The sequence below is a fragment of the Zophobas morio genome, unplaced genomic scaffold (genome assembly GCF_036711695.1).
Source record: "Zophobas morio isolate AGI-343-1 ecotype UQ-CSIRO unplaced genomic scaffold, CSIRO_AGI_Zmor_V1 ptg000028l, whole genome shotgun sequence".
Classification (NCBI taxonomy): Eukaryota; Metazoa; Arthropoda; class Insecta; order Coleoptera; family Tenebrionidae; genus Zophobas; species Zophobas morio.
In genome coordinates, this window is record NW_026972133.1 from 5,510,068 (window position 1) to 5,528,800 (window position 18,733).

The following is an 18,733-nucleotide window of genomic DNA, read 5'->3' on the forward strand; positions in this document are numbered from 1 at the left end:
AAATTAAAAATACCGTTGGCCTTAAATTTTTTTAATTTTTTTTTTTCAATTAAAGAACAGATGCATCCAAGATTCCTCCAAACACCTTCAGAACAAACAAGATTCCTCCAAATACTTTGAGCTTTCAGAGCATTGAGCTTTCAGAGCTTACTTTTAAGAATAAAACATCAGAGATCTGGATTTTAAACTGCAGTTTAAATATTCCTGGAAAACTGTTTTCTTCATTTAAATAGCTGAAGATGAAAATAGTTATTTTCGAAACATGTTTGCCCTCTTGATTCTCATATAATTTTTTATGTGTCCATCTGGATATAACCACAATTGGTAAGTTTATTTAATAAAGATCCCGTTTTGCACTAAATTCACCATTAATTATTATTAACATAAGAAAACAAAAAAACGATTCTTAGAAAAATAATTTTTAATTTCGTCACAGCAATACAAATACATAACAGTCCTTACAAAACAACCAACAATAATCCACAAAACCTAACTAATAATGGTGAGCAGGAGCAGCGTGCTGAGGATGCTGAGGATGCTGAGCATGTCCTTGTCTGATAACCTCAGCATTGAACCCACTATGCTTATCCGCCGTATACTTCACAGTCAAAATAGTACCATCAGGCTCGTGCAAGGAATACTGACCCTTCACGACATCCCCATCTCTGGTTTCCTCCTGCGACTTAACATCCCCAGTGTGGTGATCCTCAACACCATACTTGAACTGGTACTTGGGGTGATCCTAAAACCCTCCCCCAATCAAAAAAACAAACAAAACAAAACCCAACTATACACACATGGTAGTCTTTGTAGTCATGGGTGTCCTCCTGGTGGCTTTCGGCAACTTCATAATTTTTGAGGGTTTTCACGGGCACGGGGGCTGCTTTGACCAGAAGGGGTTGCAATAAGTTGTGGAGAGACAACCCATGCGGCAAATCCGGGACGACGTTCAACCCATGGTCCTCGATTGAGCCGTACAGTCCTTCAGGATAATGCTGGGCGCAGGACATCGCCACGAAGAAAGCACCACTCAAAACCTGCAACCACAAAATTTAATTAAATTCGCGTTTTCCACCCAAAATTTTTATACTTTAGTCCACATTTTGCTGTAGTTGTTGTAGTTGATGTTGCACACTTCGCACTGATTTCGCAAATCCTCCGCAGCCTTATATACTTGAAAAAATTACACATTCACTGCCAAATTCTTCAGATAACGTACACGGATAATCGCTGCGTTACGTAAAGTTTGACGAGGAGCACGCGATGTGACGTAAGATAAGGCATAACTGTCGGGAGTTATGGGTTTGATGGGGTTAATTGGGTGTCGATGGGTATTGTTGGGCGCTTCTGGGTATTACAATGCGCGGATTGTAATTGTAGTGGAGCCGAACAGCGCTAATGGAGTCATAAAAGAAAGAGAGGGAGAGCGAGGTTCGAGGAAGATGGGTATGGGCGGTCATGCTAAGATCGGAAACGTGTTTGCAATTCACATTATAATTATTTATATGTGTGTAGGAATATTAAAAAGTGAAGTTTTGGGTGCGGTGTTCCGCGTTTTTGGCGTAAAGTGATACGTGTAAGTGCGGTGGTTACATTTGTTCGAAAAAAATGTGCTCATGTAATAATTTGTCAGAGGATTTGAGACGAGACGTGCTACTGATAAAGTTTCACTTTTTGGGTTTAAAAACTCAAAATTTACAAATTCTGTTTCTGTATTATGGTTTTTATTCATTTAAAAAACACGGATTTGAAGAAACGATAATTATATTGTCTTATAGGTTAATTTTTACGTGCAGAAATCAGAGTCATTTTCGTATGTATGATTTTTTATTCTTGTATTTTAAAACGTGTGACCTTTAGGGCTTTTTTTAGAAAAAATTTTTTTTTTTTTGGAAACCACCCCATCTAATTTACAAATATTTTAAATTTATAAAATTCTTACAAAATGTAAACATCCTGTGTCATACAAAAGTAAAAGTTATTTAATTATTAGATTCTACTTAAATGAAAACTAGTTATTTTAATCTAATTTTAATTTCGCATTACGTATAAATCCTCAAATTTTTTATAGGAAATTCATACATTAAACAGGAAATATGGTAAACAGAATTTATATGCAGAATGCAGAATCTAGAATGCAGGGTCCAAGATGTAAAATTCGGAATCCAGGACTTCGATTCTAGGATTCAAGATGCAGGTTAGAATCTAGGATATAGAATCCAGAATTCAACATTCGGTTTTTATGATTATGGGTGAAGAATCTGGATTCCGAATTCACGATTAGGTTTCAAGGATTTCTCGGAGAATTTAAAATCCAGAATAAGATACAAAATATAGAATTTAAATCCAAAAATTTGGAACCTAAGACCTGGATTTTAGTATCTGGAATCTAGGATCTACAATATACAATCTGGGATGTACGGTCCAGGATCCAGGAATTTGAATTTTCGATCAAGAATCTAAGGTCAAGATTCTAGGATCTAAGATCTAAAATATCCAGTATCTGAAATCTAGGAACCAGAAACTTGAACCTAGAACAATCTAATGTCAAAAATCTGGGATATAAATTCTAGTATCTAGCTTACTTGGGTATAAAATGTTTGAAATCCTCAAATCATCACAATCCTAAAATCCTCAAAGACCAAAAATTCTCAAAACCCCAATATCTTATAAACACCAAACTCCCCAAATTTTCAAAAAATAAAATCCCCAGTTCATGAAAACGTCAAAATCCTTAAATCCCCAAATCACCAAAATCCTCAAATCCTCAAAATATGAGACTTCTCAATTCTTCAAAACACCAAAATACCAAAATCCTCGAATCCTCAAAACACCAAAATTCCAAAAACACTAAAATACTCAAATCTTCAAAACACCAAAATCATCAAATCCTCAAAACATTAGAATCCTCAAATTTCAAAACACCAAAAGTACCAAAATACTCGAAATTCAAAATCCTCGAATCCTTAAAACACTAAAATCCCAAAAACACTAAAAATCTTCAAATCCTCAAAAGACAAAAATCCTTAACTCTTCAAAGCATCAAAAATCTTCATATCCTCAAATCACCATAATCCTCAAATCCTCAAAACACCATAATTATAAAATCCTGAAAACACCAAATTTCTCAAATAATAAAACATCAAAATCCTCAAATCCTCACAACACCATGATCCTCAAATTCTCGGAACACCATAATCCTCAAATCCTCAGAACACCATAATCCTCAAATCCTCAATACAGGATAATCCTCAAATTCTCAAAACACCAGAATCTCCAAATCATCAGAACACCTAAATTCTTTAAATCCTCACAACACCATAGTCCTCAAATCCTCAAAACATTAGAATCCTCAAATTTTCAAAATACCACAAGTACCAAAATACTCGAAATTCAAAATCCTCGAATCCTCAAAACACTACAATCCCCAAAACACTAAAAATCTTCAAATCCTCAAAAGACAAAACTCCTTAACTCTTCAAAGCATCAAAATCCTCATATCATCAAATCACCATAATCCTCAAATCCTCAGAACAACATAATCCTCAAATCCTCAAAACACCATAATACTCAAATCCTCAAAATATGAGAATTCTCAAATTCTCAAAACACCAAAATATTAAAATCCTCGAATCCTCAAATCACTAGAATCCCTAGAACACTAAAATCCTCAAATCTTCAAAACACTATAATCCCCAAAACACTAAAAATCTTCAAATCCTCAAAAGACAAAAATCCTTAACTCTGCAAAACATCAAAATCCTCATATCCTCAAATAACCAAAATCCTAAAATCCCCAAAACACTTAAATCCCCAAATCCTCAAAGCATTAAAATCCGTATATCCTCAAATCACCATAATCCTCAAATCCTCAAAACACCTTAATCATAAAATCCTGAAAACACCAAATTTCTCATATAATAAAACATCAAAATCCTCAAATCCTCAAAACATCATGATCCTCAAATCCTCGGAACACCATAATCCTCAAATCCTCAGAACACCATAATCCTCGAATCCTCAATACAGGATAATCCTCAAATTCTCAAAACACCAGAATCCCCAAATCTTCAGAACACCTAAATCCTTTAAATCTTCAAAACACCATAGTCCTCAAATCCTCAAAACATTAGAATCCTTAAATTTTCAAAATACTACAAGTACCAAAATACTCGAAATTCAAAATCCTCGAATCCTCAAAACACTATAATCCCCAAAACACTAAAAATCTTCAAATCCTCAAAAGACAAAAATCTTTAACTCTTCAAAGCATCAAAAATCCTCATATCCTCAAATAACCAAAATCCTGAAATCCCCAAAACACTTAAATCCCCAAATCCTCAAAGCATCAAAATCCTCATATCCTCAAATCACCATAATCCTCAAATCCTCAGAACAACATAATCCTCTAGTTTTCAAAACACCATAATACTCAAATCCTCAAAATATGAGAATCCTCAAATTCTCAAAACACCAAAATATTAAAATCCTCGAATCCTCAAATCACCAAAATCGTTAGAACACTAAAATCCTCAAATCTTCAAAACACTATAATCCCCAAAACACTAAAAATCTCCAAATGCTCAAAAGACAAAAATCCTTAACTCTTCAAAGCATCTAAAATCCTCATATCCTCAAATAACCAAAATCCTGAAATCCCCAAAACACTTAAATCTCCAAATCCTCAAAACACCATGATCCTCAAATCCTCGGAACACCATAATCGTCAAATCCTCAGAACACCATAATCCCCAAATCCTCAATACAGGATAATCCTCAAATTCTCAAAACACCAGAATCCCCAAATCTTCAGAACACCTAAATCCTTTAAAACCTCAAAACACCATAATCCTCAAATCCTCAAAACATTAGAATCCTCAAATTCTCAAAACACCAAAAGTACCAAAATACTCGAAATTCAAAATCCTCGAATCCTCAAAACACTATAATCCCCAAAACACTAAAAATCTTCAAATCCTCAAAAGACAAAAAACCTTAGCTCTTCAAAACATCAAAATCCTCATATCCTCAAATAACTAAAATCCTGAAATCCCCAAATCCTCAAAGTATTAAAATCCTCATATCCTCAAATCACCATAATCCTCAAATCCCCAAAATACCATAAACATCAAATCCTGAAATCACCAAATTTCTCAAATAATCTAACATCAAAATCCTCAAATCCTCAACACCATGATCCTCAAATCCTCAGAACACCATAATCCTCAAATCCTCAAAACAGAATAATCCTCAAATTCTCAAAACACCAAAATACCAAAATACTCAAAATAAAATATCCTCGAATCCTGAAAACACTAAAATCCCCAAATCCTCAAAGCATCAAAATCGTCATATCCTAAAATCACCATAATTCTCAAATCCTCAAAACACCATAATCATCAAATCTTCAAAACGCCAAAAATTCTCACATAATCAAAACATCAAAATCCTCAAATTCTCGAAACACCATGATCCTGAAATCCTCAGAACACCCTAATCCTCAAATCTTCAAATCAGGATAATCCTCAAATTCTCACAACACCAGAATCTCCAAATCTTCAGAACACTTAAGTCCTTATATCCTGAAAACACCATAATCCTCAAATCCTCAGAACAACATAATCCCCAAATCCTCAAACCACCATAATACTCAAATACTCAAAACAAGATAATCCTCAAATTCTCACAACACCAGAATCTCCAAATCTTCAAAACACCTAAGTCCTTATATCCTCAAAACACCATAATCCTCAAATCCTCAGAACAACATAATCCCCAAATTCTCAAAACACCATAATACTGAAATCCTCAAACCACCATAATACTCAAATACTCAAATCACCATAACACTCATTTTCTCAAAATATGAGAATCCTCAAATCATTAAAACACCAAAATATCAAAATCCTCGAATCCTAAAACACCAAAATCCTCAAAACACTAAACTCCTCAAATCTTCAAAACACCAAAATCATCAGATCCTCAAAACATTAGAATCCTCAAATTCTCAAAACACCAAAATACCAAAATACTCAAAATACAAATTCCTCAAATCCTCAAAACACCATAATCATCAGATCCTCAAAACACCAAAATTCTCAAATAATCAAAACATCAAAATCCTCAAATCCACAAAACACCATGATCCTCAAATCCTCCGCACACCATAATCCTCAAATCGCTAAAACAGGATAATCTTCGAATCCCCAAATCTTCAGAACTCTTAAATCCTAAATTCCTCAAAACACTAATTCTCAAATCCGCAGAACAACATGATACTCAGATCCTCAAAACACCATAATATTCAAATCCTCAGAACACCACAATCCTCAAATCCTCAAAATAGGATAATACTCAAATTCTCAAAACACCAGAATCCTCAAATCCTCAAAATAGGATAATACTCAAATTCTCAAAACACCAAAATCCTCAAATCGCCAGAACACCTAAATCCTGAAATCCTCAAAATACCATAATCCTCAAATCCTCAGAACACCATAATTCTCAAATCCTCAAAACACCAAAATTCTCAAATCCTCAGAACATCATAATCCACAAATCCTCAAAACACCATAATCATCAAATCATCAAAACACCAAAATCCTCAAATAATCAAAACATCAAATCTCAAAATACTCAGAACATCACATTACTCAAATCATCAAAACATCAAAATCGCCATATTCTCAATTCACCAAAATCTTCATTTTCTCAAATCACCAAAGTTCTCAAATCCTCAGAGCACAATAATACTCTAATCCTCAAAAAACCGTAATCCTCAAATTCTCAGAAAAATATAATACTCAAATCCTTTGAACACCATGATCCTCAAATTTTCAGAATACCATAATCATCAAACTCTCAAAACATTATCCTCAAATCCTCTGAACCCCATAATCCTCAAATATTCAAAATACCATAATCCTTAAATGTTCAAAACTTCATAATCTTTAAATCCTCAGTAATTAAATAAAAATAAATAAATAAATCCTCAGAACACCATAATCCTCAAATCCTCTGAACACCATAATCCTTAAATCCTCAGAGCACCGTAATGCTCAAATCCTCAAAACACAATAATCCTCAAATTCTAAATTCACCATAATCCTCAAATCCCCAGAATACCATAATTGTGAAATCCTCAAAACACGGTAATCCTCAAATTCTCGAAACACCGTAATCCTGAAATCCTCAGAACACCATAATCCTCAAACCTCAGAACACCATAGTCGTCAAATTCTCAGAACACCAAAATCCTCAGATTCTCAAAACACTAAAATTCTCAAATCCTGAAACCATCAAAATCCTTAAATTCTGAAAACACTAAAATTCTCAAATCATCTAACCACTAAAATTTCTAAATCCTCAGAACCTCAAAATCCCCAAATTCTCAAAACACCATAATCCTCAAATCCTCAGAACACTATAATCATAATAATACTATGATATTCAAATCTGCAGAATACCATAATCCTCAAAATCCTTAAAACACCACGGTCCTCAATTTCTCAGAACACCATAATCCTCAAATCCTCAAAACACCATAATCCTCCAATTCTCAAAACACGGTAATCCTCAGATCCTCAGAACACCATAATTCTCAAATCTTCAAAGCACTTAGATTCTCAAATCCTCTAAAGACCTAAATGCTCAAATGCTCAAACCATCAAGTACCTCAAATCCTGAAAACACGAAAATCCTCAAATTTTCACAACAGCAAAATCCCCAAATCCTCAAATCCTCAAAACACCTAAATCTTCAGATCCTTATAACACCTAAATCTTCAAAGGCTGAAAACATCAAAATCCCCAAATTTTCAAATCTTCAAAACACCAAAATCCTCATATTCTCAAAACACCAAAAGTCCTGAAATTCCAAAAATAAACATTACTCCTTGCAGTTTGTGAATTCCTGATGAGGAAGTTAACTTGAAAAAGTCTAAATTGGAAAACTCAAAATTTGAATTTCCTGGTTTCGTATAATAATGGAAATTTGACATTGGTACTAATTAATAAAAAATTGAAAATTCAGGATGTTTGATTTAAAATATAGATCACGAAACACAAAACACAGATCGTAGATTACAGAATATAGAAAGTCGAGTTTAAATTATGTCACATTATGGTATAAATCAAGTCTTTGTAGCAGACGTCAATATATATATATTTTTTAATTACTTTGTGTTTTAAAATTGTGAACTTCGCAATTTCACCACACTTTGAACTTTTATTTTATTTTTTTGGTTTTCCGGTTTTTTCTATCGAAATTCGTCTGTTAAAATTACGATAACACATTAACAAAAAAAAAACAAATATACAAAAATCTTTATTATGTACAAAAATACAAAAACCCTCCAGTCTCCTCAATAATGATGCTTCTGCTGCCCAAACGCCACCGACTCGTGCCCAGACTTATGAACCACCGCACTGAACCCATTATGGGGATCGGCAGTATACTCCACGGTGCGCACAGACCCATCAGGCTCCACCAAACTGTACTGCCCCTTCACCACATCCCCCTCCCTCACCTCATACTGCGTCTTCTTATCCCCAGTATGCGCATCCTCAACCCCGTACTTGAACTCATACTTGGGAGAATCCTGAAAAAAACAAATCAAACCACAACCACTACAACAAAAAAATACATACATAATATTCCGGCTCGGGTCTGTAGTAGCCGCCTCCAGCGCTGCCCCCGTGGTGCGAAATCGTCGAATACGCACTGGAGTACCCACCATAGGCGTGCCCGCCCCCGAAGCCGCCGCCGCCGTGGTGGCTGTAGCTGGGAGCGTGGTGCGTCGAGTAGCCCACGTTGGAGACGGCCCCGAAGCCCCCCAGGTGGCCCGCCTCCACCAGAGCGGCCACACAAGCACTCAGAAAAACACCGACTGTGAACATGTTGATGGTTGCTCGAGTTTTGCTGCGACACTGATGCGAATAATGGCTCTGGGTCTTTTATAGTTGAAGATGGCACAAAGGACTGATTCTCATCGGTTATCGCAACTTTAATAATTGAAACAGACACATCACAACGTCATTAAACGTTATGTCATATTCATGAGAAAAGCCTAAAATGGTGGGAATCACTTAAGCCGAATTGTAATTGCATGCGTTTTATATAAGATGCATTAGAACAACCGATATGGAATTAATTAGTTGCGAAATGGGCGGATTTGGGTCCGTTTGGTAAGAGGGAATCGGATTTGCGACACTTTTATGAATATTCAATTTGGATTTTGTTGTACACCACTGGGTACTGGACCAAAAATGCGTCTTGTGTTATGAAAATCGTTGAATGTTGCGATGATCGCGTATTGATTGGAGATTTTGTGCGTTTTGTGTTGGCAAGCTTTCACTGCGGATAATTGCGGCTTGTTACGGTCGCTTTCAGGTCAATGTTGTGCTTTATGTGATGGTCTGGGTTTTGCGGTATTTCTCTCGTGGTTCTAATTCGGAAAAGAGTCAGCTTGTTGTTTTAAAGGAAAATATGCAAATGACGATTTCTCAAAAATTGGAGAAATTTCGAGGATCGAGTTACTGGGAATTAAAATTCATAATTATTATTTGGTGCGAAGTGTATCTCACGTTTCGTCAGTTAAATGAATTAACGTAAAGTGTCGCGACTTATGTTAATTGGAAAAGATAATGACGTTGGGTTTGTTAATTTCTCTTCTTTCAAAATGCTGGAAAATTAGACGATAATTACGAAAACGGATTTCGTAGTTTAAGCGCTAAGTGCTATGTTGTGCGCTAAATAAATTGTGTTATTGGACAATTTTTGGCCCAGATTTTCAAGGACGTATCATTCGTTAAAAAATCAGCAAGTGTGGGCCTACAGAAAAAATCGAACAGATGTATACAAGCGTTTTAACGACCTGAAAGTAAAAAAGTTGTCGTGTTTATAACCCATAAAATGGTAATTGCTTTCAGAAACTGAATTATTTAGAATTGAAAACTGAACCTGCCGCAAATATGTTTAAATATTACTTACATATTGGTACTTTTACTGGAAACAGTTTAAAATTTAAATTTACTTTCCCATTAATTGTAACCTCCATATCGAGGAAGTCTTTACGTTTTAAAATTCTAGAATCTAGTAAAAGCTTGATTTTTTCGTGTTGGAAAAGAAATATGTAAATCGATTTTCTGAAAATATCGCCAAAAAGGTCGAATAAATGGAATTTTGTGGAATGAAAAATGTAATTATAACCTGTGGGGGAGTATCTAGGTCGAGGATCTCTCTCGATCCAATACTGTACCATGTCACGTTTTTGCCGATTAGAGATAGGACTGTAATTCTGCGTAAAACTTTTACTTTCCCTCTGTTTGAAAATACAATCAAGTAGGTTCTATTTATAGAAGGATTTTTTTCTCTCCAGCTACCGGCAATATTTTTCTTTTCTGTAATTCGATTATGATTTGAATAAACTCAATACACTCTTGCTTTAAACATGTATTTATGTATAAGGAACTGCAACCGTAATAAAATACAGTGTGTTTCAAACAGTTGTTATTCACTTTTAGATTTCTTCTTTCTTTAAACACTTATAAATGACACGAATTTTAAATTTTGGTTACTTAATATACGAAATTACGAATTATGGTTTCCGGTTCTACGATTTAAAATCTAAGGTTTAAAGTCTGGGATCTAGAATATAGGAGCTACGATTTACCAAGTGGAGTCTAAATTATAATTTAGGAGATCTTACGATATATCAGCTAGAGTTTAGAATCTACGATTTAAGTTTTAGAATTTGGGCTCTAGAAACTAGAATTTAAAATAATCTAAAATGTAGGATGTAGAATTTAGGCACCACAATTGAGGATATAGTATTTATGATTTAGGATAATGATAATTTAAGATCTAGGCTTCAGGATTCTAGAGAATCTAATAATTCGGATCTAGGATTTAGAATCTAAGATCTAGGAAATATACACGTTTTAAATTCTAAAATTTAAACTTCATCATTAAGTATTCAGTTTCAGTATTCAAGATTGAAGATTTATGATTTAGGATTCAGGTATCATTATTCTAGTTTCGAGGTCTAGAATTTTTGAGATGAGATACATTTAGGTTCTAAGACTTAGAGTTTTAGGATCCAGGACCTAGAAATTGGAACAATTTACAAGTACAATTTAGGATTTAGAATTTAGGCTCTAGGCTCTAGAATTAAGAATCCAGAGTCCAATATCTAGAATCTCGGATATAGAAGCTATGATCTATAATCCAAAATTTAAAAGTATCTAAGATGTATGATTTAAGGTCCACGATTCCGGATCAAGAATTTAGAATTTAGAACTTAGGACAAAGATTTCAAATAATTTCAAATCTAGGTTCTAATGTCTCGGAATTAGGATTTAGAAATTAAGATTTTAGGCCTATAAGTCAGAATATAAGATAAATATCTAGGATCTAGAATCTGGGGTCTAGGAATTTAGGAAATAGATTTAAGATCCTCGGGTTTAAGATTCATCATTCAGGAGTCAAGATTGAGGATTTATGATTAAGGATTCAGGAACCAGGGTAGAGGATTCAAGACTACGAATTCTAGTTTCGGAGTCTAGAATGTCGGAGAAGATATTTAGGATCTAAGGTTTAGAGTCTTGGAACTGGAATATGGGATTTAGAATTTACAATTTAGGATCTACGTACGTTTTAGGATTCAAGAATATTTAGGATCTAGGACCTAAAAATTGGAATGTACGATTTAAAATTTAGAATTTAGACTCTAGATTCTAGAATTTAGAATCCAGGATTCAATATCTAGGATTTAGGATATAGAAGCTATGATCTACAATCGAGGATTTAAAAGAATCTAAGATGTAAGATGCATGATTTAGGGTCCACGATTCAGGATCCAGAATTTGGGGTTTAGAATTTAGGATAAAGATTTCGGATAATTTAAAATCTAAGTTCTAATGTTTCGGAATTAGGATCTAGAATTTAAGATTTTAGACCTTAAGTCAGATTGTAGGATAAATATCTAGAATCTAGAATTTGCGGCCTAAGAATCTAGGAAATACATTTTAGATTCTGGGTTTTAAGATTCATTATTCAGAATTCAAGATTGAGGATTTGTGATTGGGGATTCAGGAACCAGGATGCAGGATTTAATAATACAAATTCTGATTTCGAGTTTAGAATGTCGGAGAAGAAATTTAGGATCTAAGGTTTAGAGTCTTGGAACTGGAATTGGGGATTTAGAATTTACAATCTAGGGTATATTTAGGCTCTAGGATTCAAAAATGTTTAGGATCTAGGACCTAGAAATTGGAATGTATGATTTAGGATTTAGAATTTAGGATGTAGACTCTAGCATTTAGAATCCAGAATTCAATATCTAGGATCTGGGACATAGAAGCTATAATCTACAATCCAATATTTAAAATAATCTAAGATGTGTGATACGGGATTTAAGGTCCATGATTCAGAATCAAGAATTTGGAATTTAGAACTTAGGACAAAAATTTCAAATAATTTCAAATCTAGGTTCTAATGTCTCGGAATTAGGATTTAGAAATTAAGATTTTAGACCTATAAGTCAGAATATAAGATAAATATCTGGGATCTAGAATCTAGGGTCTAGGAATTTAGGAAATAATTTTAAGATCCTCGGGTTTAAGATTCATCATTCAGGAGTCAAGATTGAGGATTTATGATTAAGGATTCAGGAACCAGGGTAGAGGATTCAAGACTACGAATTCTAGTTTCGGAGTCTAGAATGTCGGAGAAGATATTTAGGATCTAAGGTTTAGAGTCTTGCAACTGGAATATGGGATTTAGAATTTACAATTTAGGATCTACGTACGTTTTAGGATTCAAGCATATTTAGGATCTAGGATCTAAAAATTGGAATGTACGATTTAAAATTTAGAATTTAGACTCTAGATTCTAGAATTTAGAATCCAGGATTCAATATCTAGGATTTAGGATATAGAAGCTATGATCTACAATCGAGGATTTAAAAGAATCTAAGATGTAACATGCATGATTTAGGGTCCACGATTCAGGATCAAGAATTTAGGATAAAGATTTCGGATAATTTAAAATCTAAGTTCTAATGTTTCAGAATTAGGATCTAGAATTTAAGATTTTAGACCTTAAGTCAGATTGTAGGATACATATGTAGAATCTAGAATCTTTTAGATTCTAGGGTTTAAGATTCACCATTCAGGATTCAAGATTGAGGATTTATGATTGAGGATTCAGGGACCAGGATGAAGGATTTAATAATACAAATTTTGATTTTGTATTTAGAATGTCGGAGACGAAATTTAGGATCAAAGATTTAGAGTCTTAAACCTGAAATACGGGGTTTAGAATTTACAATCTAGGATCTATGTAGTCTCTAGGATTCAAGAATGTTTAGGATCTAGGACCTAGAAATTAGAGTGTACGATGTAGGATTTAGAATTTAGGCTCTAGACTCTAGAATTTAGAATCCAGGATTCAATATATAGGATCTGGAATATAGAAGCTATAATCTATAATCCCGGGTTTAACATAATCCACGATATATAGGTCCATGATTCAGAATCAAGAATTTGGGATTTAGAATTTATGATAAAGATGTCGGATAATTTAAAATCTAGGCTCTAATTTTTCAGAATTAAGATTTAAAATCTAGCGGTTTGGACCTATAACTCAGAATATAGAATAAATATCTAGGATCTAGAATCTGGGGTCTAGGAATCTAGGAAAAAGATTTTAAATTTTAATGTTTAAGACTTATCATTCAGGATTTAAGATTGAGGATTTTTATTCCAGGATTCAGAAACCAGGAAGCAGAGTCTAGAATGTCGGAGAAGAAATTTAGGATTTAAGTTTTAGAGTCTTGGAACCGGAATAGGGGTTTTAGAATTTACAATCTGGGATCTCTGTTGGCTCTAGGATTCAAGAATGTTTAGGATCTAGGAGCTAAAAATTGAAATGTACGATTTAAGATTTAGAATTTAGGTTCTAGACTGTAGAATTTAGAATCCAGGATTTAATATCTAGGATTTGGGATATAGAAATTGCAATCTGTAATCCAGGATTTAAAAGAATCTGGGATCTATGATGCAGGATTTGAGGTCAACGATTCAGGATCAAGAATTTGGTATTCACAATTTAGGATAATTTAAGATATAGGCTCGAGTATTTCAGAATTGAGATCATTCAATATTCAGTTTGAGGATCTAAGATTGGGGATTTATGATTAAGGATTCAGGAATCAGGAGATTCAAAAATACGAATTCTAGTTTCAGAGTCTAGGGATGTCCGAGAAGAAATTTAGGAACTAAGATTTAGGATCTTGGATCTGGAATAGGTGATTTAGAATTTCCAATCTAGGATCTATTATTTAACGGTATCTAGGATCTGGGAGCTAGAATTTGATAAGCCCGGATTTAGAACTTAGAATTTAGGCTCTCGACTCTAGAATTTAAGATCCAGGAGTGAAGATTCAATATCTAGGATCTATTAGGATCTCGAATCAAATACATATCTAGAATCCAGGATTTAAAACAATCTAAGATGTATGATGCAGAATTTAGAGTTCACGACTGAGGATCTAGAATGTGGAATTTAGAATTTAGGATTTAGAATTTTAGGATGAGGTTTTAGGATAATTTAACATCTACGATCTGGTATTTCGAACTTTGAATTTAGAATCTAAGATCTTGAACCTACAACTCAGGATGTGAGATAATATCTAGGATCTAGAATCTGAAGGCGAGAATGTAGGGTTTACAATCTTGAGAATCTATCATCTAATATCTATGAAAGATGCTTTAGATTCTAGTGTCTAAGATTGATCATCAGAATTCAAGATTGCGGATTTATGATTTAGGATTCACGAATATGAAGTAAGATTCCGGGGTCTATGATGTCTGAGAAGAGATTTAGATCTGGAATATGGGATTTAGAACTTACAATCTACGATCTATTGAAACTCTAGAATTTATGAATGTTTGGGACCTAGGAGCTAAAATTTGGAATTTACGATCTAGAATTTAGGATTCAGGTTCCATATTATAGAATTTAGGACCCAGGAGTTAAAATTCAGTATCTCGATCTAGGATCTAGAATTTAGAATCTAAAACCTAAGATCTAGAAATCTAAGGACTAGAATCTAGGATCTGGAATGTAAGATCTTGAACGTAGGATTTAAAATAATCTATGGTTAGGATGCAGGATCTAGAATTTTAGATCTAGAATTTAGGATAAGAATGAGCATGCAACATTTAGCTTCTGGAGTCGAATATGTAGACTTTACGACCTTGAGAACATATTATCTAAGATCTAGGAGCTAGTTTTCAGATTCTAGAATCTAAAATTTTATTTTCAGGATTTATCATCAAAAGGCAGGATTAAAGTTTACAAATTTCGGGGTCTAGGATTTCTGAGAACAGACTTAGGGTCTAAGATTTAAGGTTTAGGGTCTAGAACAGTGGACTTAGAATTTGCGATGATTTAAGGTAATATAGGATCTAGGAACAAGAATTTAGAATCTACGATTTAGGAATTAGAATTTTGTGTCTGGAATTTAAAATTTAATGTCCGTGATTTAAGATTGAGTAACTAGAATCTAGGATCTATATTTTAAAAGAAGCAGAATTTAGGATTTAGGGCTCACGATTCAGGACCTAGAATTTAGTATTTAGAATTAAGGATAATTTGAAGTCTAGGATTAGGGTCTAGGATTTTTTTTTTCCCAGCTACCAGGATATTTTTTCTTCGATATAATATTTTTTTAAGAAGGGTAATATAATCATTTCAAACATTTTCAACAAAAACTGATTGAAACGTTTCGTTAAAAATCAAACACAAAAATACCGTAAAATAAACTTTATTATTTATAAAAATAAATAAAAATACAAAAGGCACACATTTCCAGAAGAAATAAAAAACAACCAAAAACCACCTCAATGATGATAATAGGCAGGAGCAGCAACCACAGCAGGAGCGGCTACAACCTTGCTATACCCAGGATGTACAGCGTGTCCGGTCCTTTCAACCACAGCGTTGAACCCATTATGGTGGTCAGCGGAGTAATGAACAGTACGAGTAGTACCATCGGGCTCCACCAACGAGTACGATCCCTTCACAACATCCCCATCCCTCACTTCATGCTGGGTCTTATGGTCGCCAGTATGGGCATCCTGCACACCGTAGTTGAACTCGTACTTGGGGTAAGCCTGAAAACAGTACCATCAGCACCACTTTAAAACCACCCTTAAAGTCATACGTGATAATCCACGGCGTGTCCATGAGCAGGGGCGGCGTGAGCCACCACGGGAGCGGCATGGGCGTAGACGGGAGCGGCGTGGGCGTAGACGGGAGCGGCGTGGGAGTAGACGGGAGCGGCGTGGGCGATCACGGGGGCGGCGTGCGACAGCGAGCTGTACGAGGTGGCGCCGTGGCCACTAAGTACGTCGGAGATGAGGGCGTTGGAGACGGCGACGAGAGCCGAGACGGCCACGATCTAGAATCACATTTTAAGTTTTAATTTTTCAGTTTGATTTTACACTGCGGTGACAACCTTGGCGAACATGCTGTAATATGTATTGATGAAACGAGAACGAATTTGATACTGAATCGTAGTCCGGCAGGTCCAGCTTTTATACTTAGCCCAAAACGTTCACTACAATGAGAATCGTAACACTATTATGTCTACGCAGTATGTGCGATATCGTAATATCGAAAGTATTAATTTATTGGCCTATTTTTTCGGCACGAGATTCGATTGGTAAAAATGTGGGCTGACGGTTCGTGTGATTGAGTTATTGAGATGCAGGTGTTGCAGGTGGGATAGCGTGATATTGTGGATTGTTGGTACTGGAAGCGGGAAGGTCGATGAAAGAGGCGATAAATTAAGAAATGATTGTTTAATAATACGGTAGATTAATGGTATTGTGTTTATGACTGAAAGTGATCGCTTTTTTGGGTTTATTTGTCGAGGTTTGCGTTCGGCGAAACTTTTAAGACAATGGGCGTTAAGCTAAAACGGTTTTAATTTCCGTGATATTTAACTATTTGTAACGCTAAAACTTATTCCTGGAACTGCTTTCTCTGAAAGCGTTCGAGATAAATATAAAAAATCATTTTTCTAAATCCATATATGACGCTTGGGTGAAGTCGGTTGTTATAAACACACTCAAAACTGCTAGTTTCAATTTTATTTATTTTTAAAAAATCTTGTGGCCCTCGACCTTTTTTTCTCAATGAATTCGAAAAATCTTGGAGAACCCTAGTGATTTATTTTTGAAAGAATTTGACAGTGTTTTGTTTTTAAAAGAATCTGAAAAATCCAAGGTGTTGATATGGGAATTTCTGGTGATTTATTTTTGAAAGAATTCGAAATCATCTTCCGGGGGACTTGGTTTTTCTTTCTATGAGAATTCTAAGAAATCTTGGAAATTTCTAAAAAGAATTCGAAAGCATTTTGGGCAGCAGTAGTGTTTTACTTTTGAAAGAATCTGAAAGAATTTGAAAGAATTTTGGAAATCTCTAATATTTTATTTTTCAAAGACCCTAGGTAGTTCATGGTGTTTTACATTTTGAAAAGATTTAAAAAAAGGGCTTTATTTTTGGAACAATTCAAAAGAATCCTAGGAATCCTATGTATTTTAATTTTGAAAGAATTTGGAAGAATCTTGGGCGCCCATGAAATTGTATTTAAAATGAATTCAAAAGAATCATGGCAGGCCTTGATGTATTTTTTGTCTCAATGAATTCGAAAGAAGTTGGAAATCTCTAATGATTTATTTTTGAAAGAATTTAAAAGAATATTAAGAAATTCTAGTATTTTGTTTTTGAAAGAATCTGAAAGAATCTGAAAGAATCTGCGAAGTCCATGATGTTCCATTTTTGAAAAAATTCTAAAGAATCTTGAGGATCGTTGGTGTTTTAAATTTTTTTAAAGAATATAAAAGACTCTTGGAGCCCTTGCGCTTATATTTAAAAAAAATTGAAAGACTTTGGAGACTTCTAGCGATCGATTTTTTAAAGAAGCTGGCGAGTCCGAGGTGTTTCATTTTTGAAAAAATTTTGAAAGAGTACTAAAGCACCTTGGGGACACTTGGTGTTTATTTTATTTTATTTTTTTAATTCAGAAGAGTCTTAATGTTGTCTTTTCTTGAATAATTTGAAAGAATCTTTGGTAATTGTGATAATTTTTTCGAACATCCTTAAAGAATCTGGATAGTCCCTGGTGTCATATTCTTGAAAGAATTTTGGAGATCTTCATGTTTTGTTTTTGAAAGAATCTCGAGGAATACTGATGTTTTATTTTTGAAAGAATCCAAAAAAAATCTTGGGGATTCTCGCTGTTTTACTGGAGAAAAATTCCAAAAACTTAGGCACTTGTGCTTCATCATCGAAAAAATCTACTAGAATCTCGACAGTACGTGCTCTTTTCCTTTTGAATGAATTATAATAAAAACTTGAAGACCCTGTGTTCTATTTTTGAAAGAATTAGAAAGAATTTTTAGTGACCTTGTTTTTTTTGTAGAAAAAATTCCAAAATATCTTATAAACCCCTGATATTTTATTTTTTAAAGAATTAGAAACAAAATTAGTTTTTTTTTTCTTAAAGAATTCCAAAGAGTCTTGGGAAACCCTGGCATTTTATTATCTGGAAAAATTTCGGAGGTCTATGGTGTTATTTTTGAAAGAATTCCAAAGCATTTTGGAAACCCGTATTTTTTTTTTAAGAATTTGGAACAATCTTGGACTCCCTTGTTTTTTTTTT

General features: G+C 34.2%; 2 protein-coding genes across 2 annotated transcripts in view; both read right to left on the reverse strand.

The window, feature by feature from the left end:
- The window catches only part of LOC135137061 (uncharacterized), a 60,900-nt gene extending 52,003 nt beyond the window's left edge, over nt 1–8,897 (reverse strand). Inside the window, exons 1-3 of the mRNA XM_064066598.1 lie at nt 8,649–8,897; nt 8,391–8,599; nt 876–883 (exon numbers count right to left, since the gene is read on the reverse strand). Coding sequence (XP_063922668.1) covers nt 876–883; nt 8,391–8,599; nt 8,649–8,897 — 466 coding nt within the window. The remainder of the gene's footprint in view (nt 1–875; nt 884–8,390; nt 8,600–8,648) is intronic.
- Nucleotides 8,898–15,868: 6,971 nt separating this feature from the next.
- LOC135136873 (cuticle protein 8-like) lies at nt 15,869–16,570 on the reverse strand. The gene is made up of 3 exons (XM_064066334.1): nt 16,523–16,570; nt 16,229–16,465; nt 15,869–16,178 (listed from the first exon to the last, which is right to left on the reverse strand). Exons 1-3 carry the CDS (start codon nt 16,532–16,534, stop codon nt 15,906–15,908), a joined length of 522 nt encoding a protein of 173 aa, XP_063922404.1. The 5' UTR covers nt 16,535–16,570; the 3' UTR covers nt 15,869–15,905.
- Nucleotides 16,571–18,733: the final 2,163 nt, after the last annotated feature.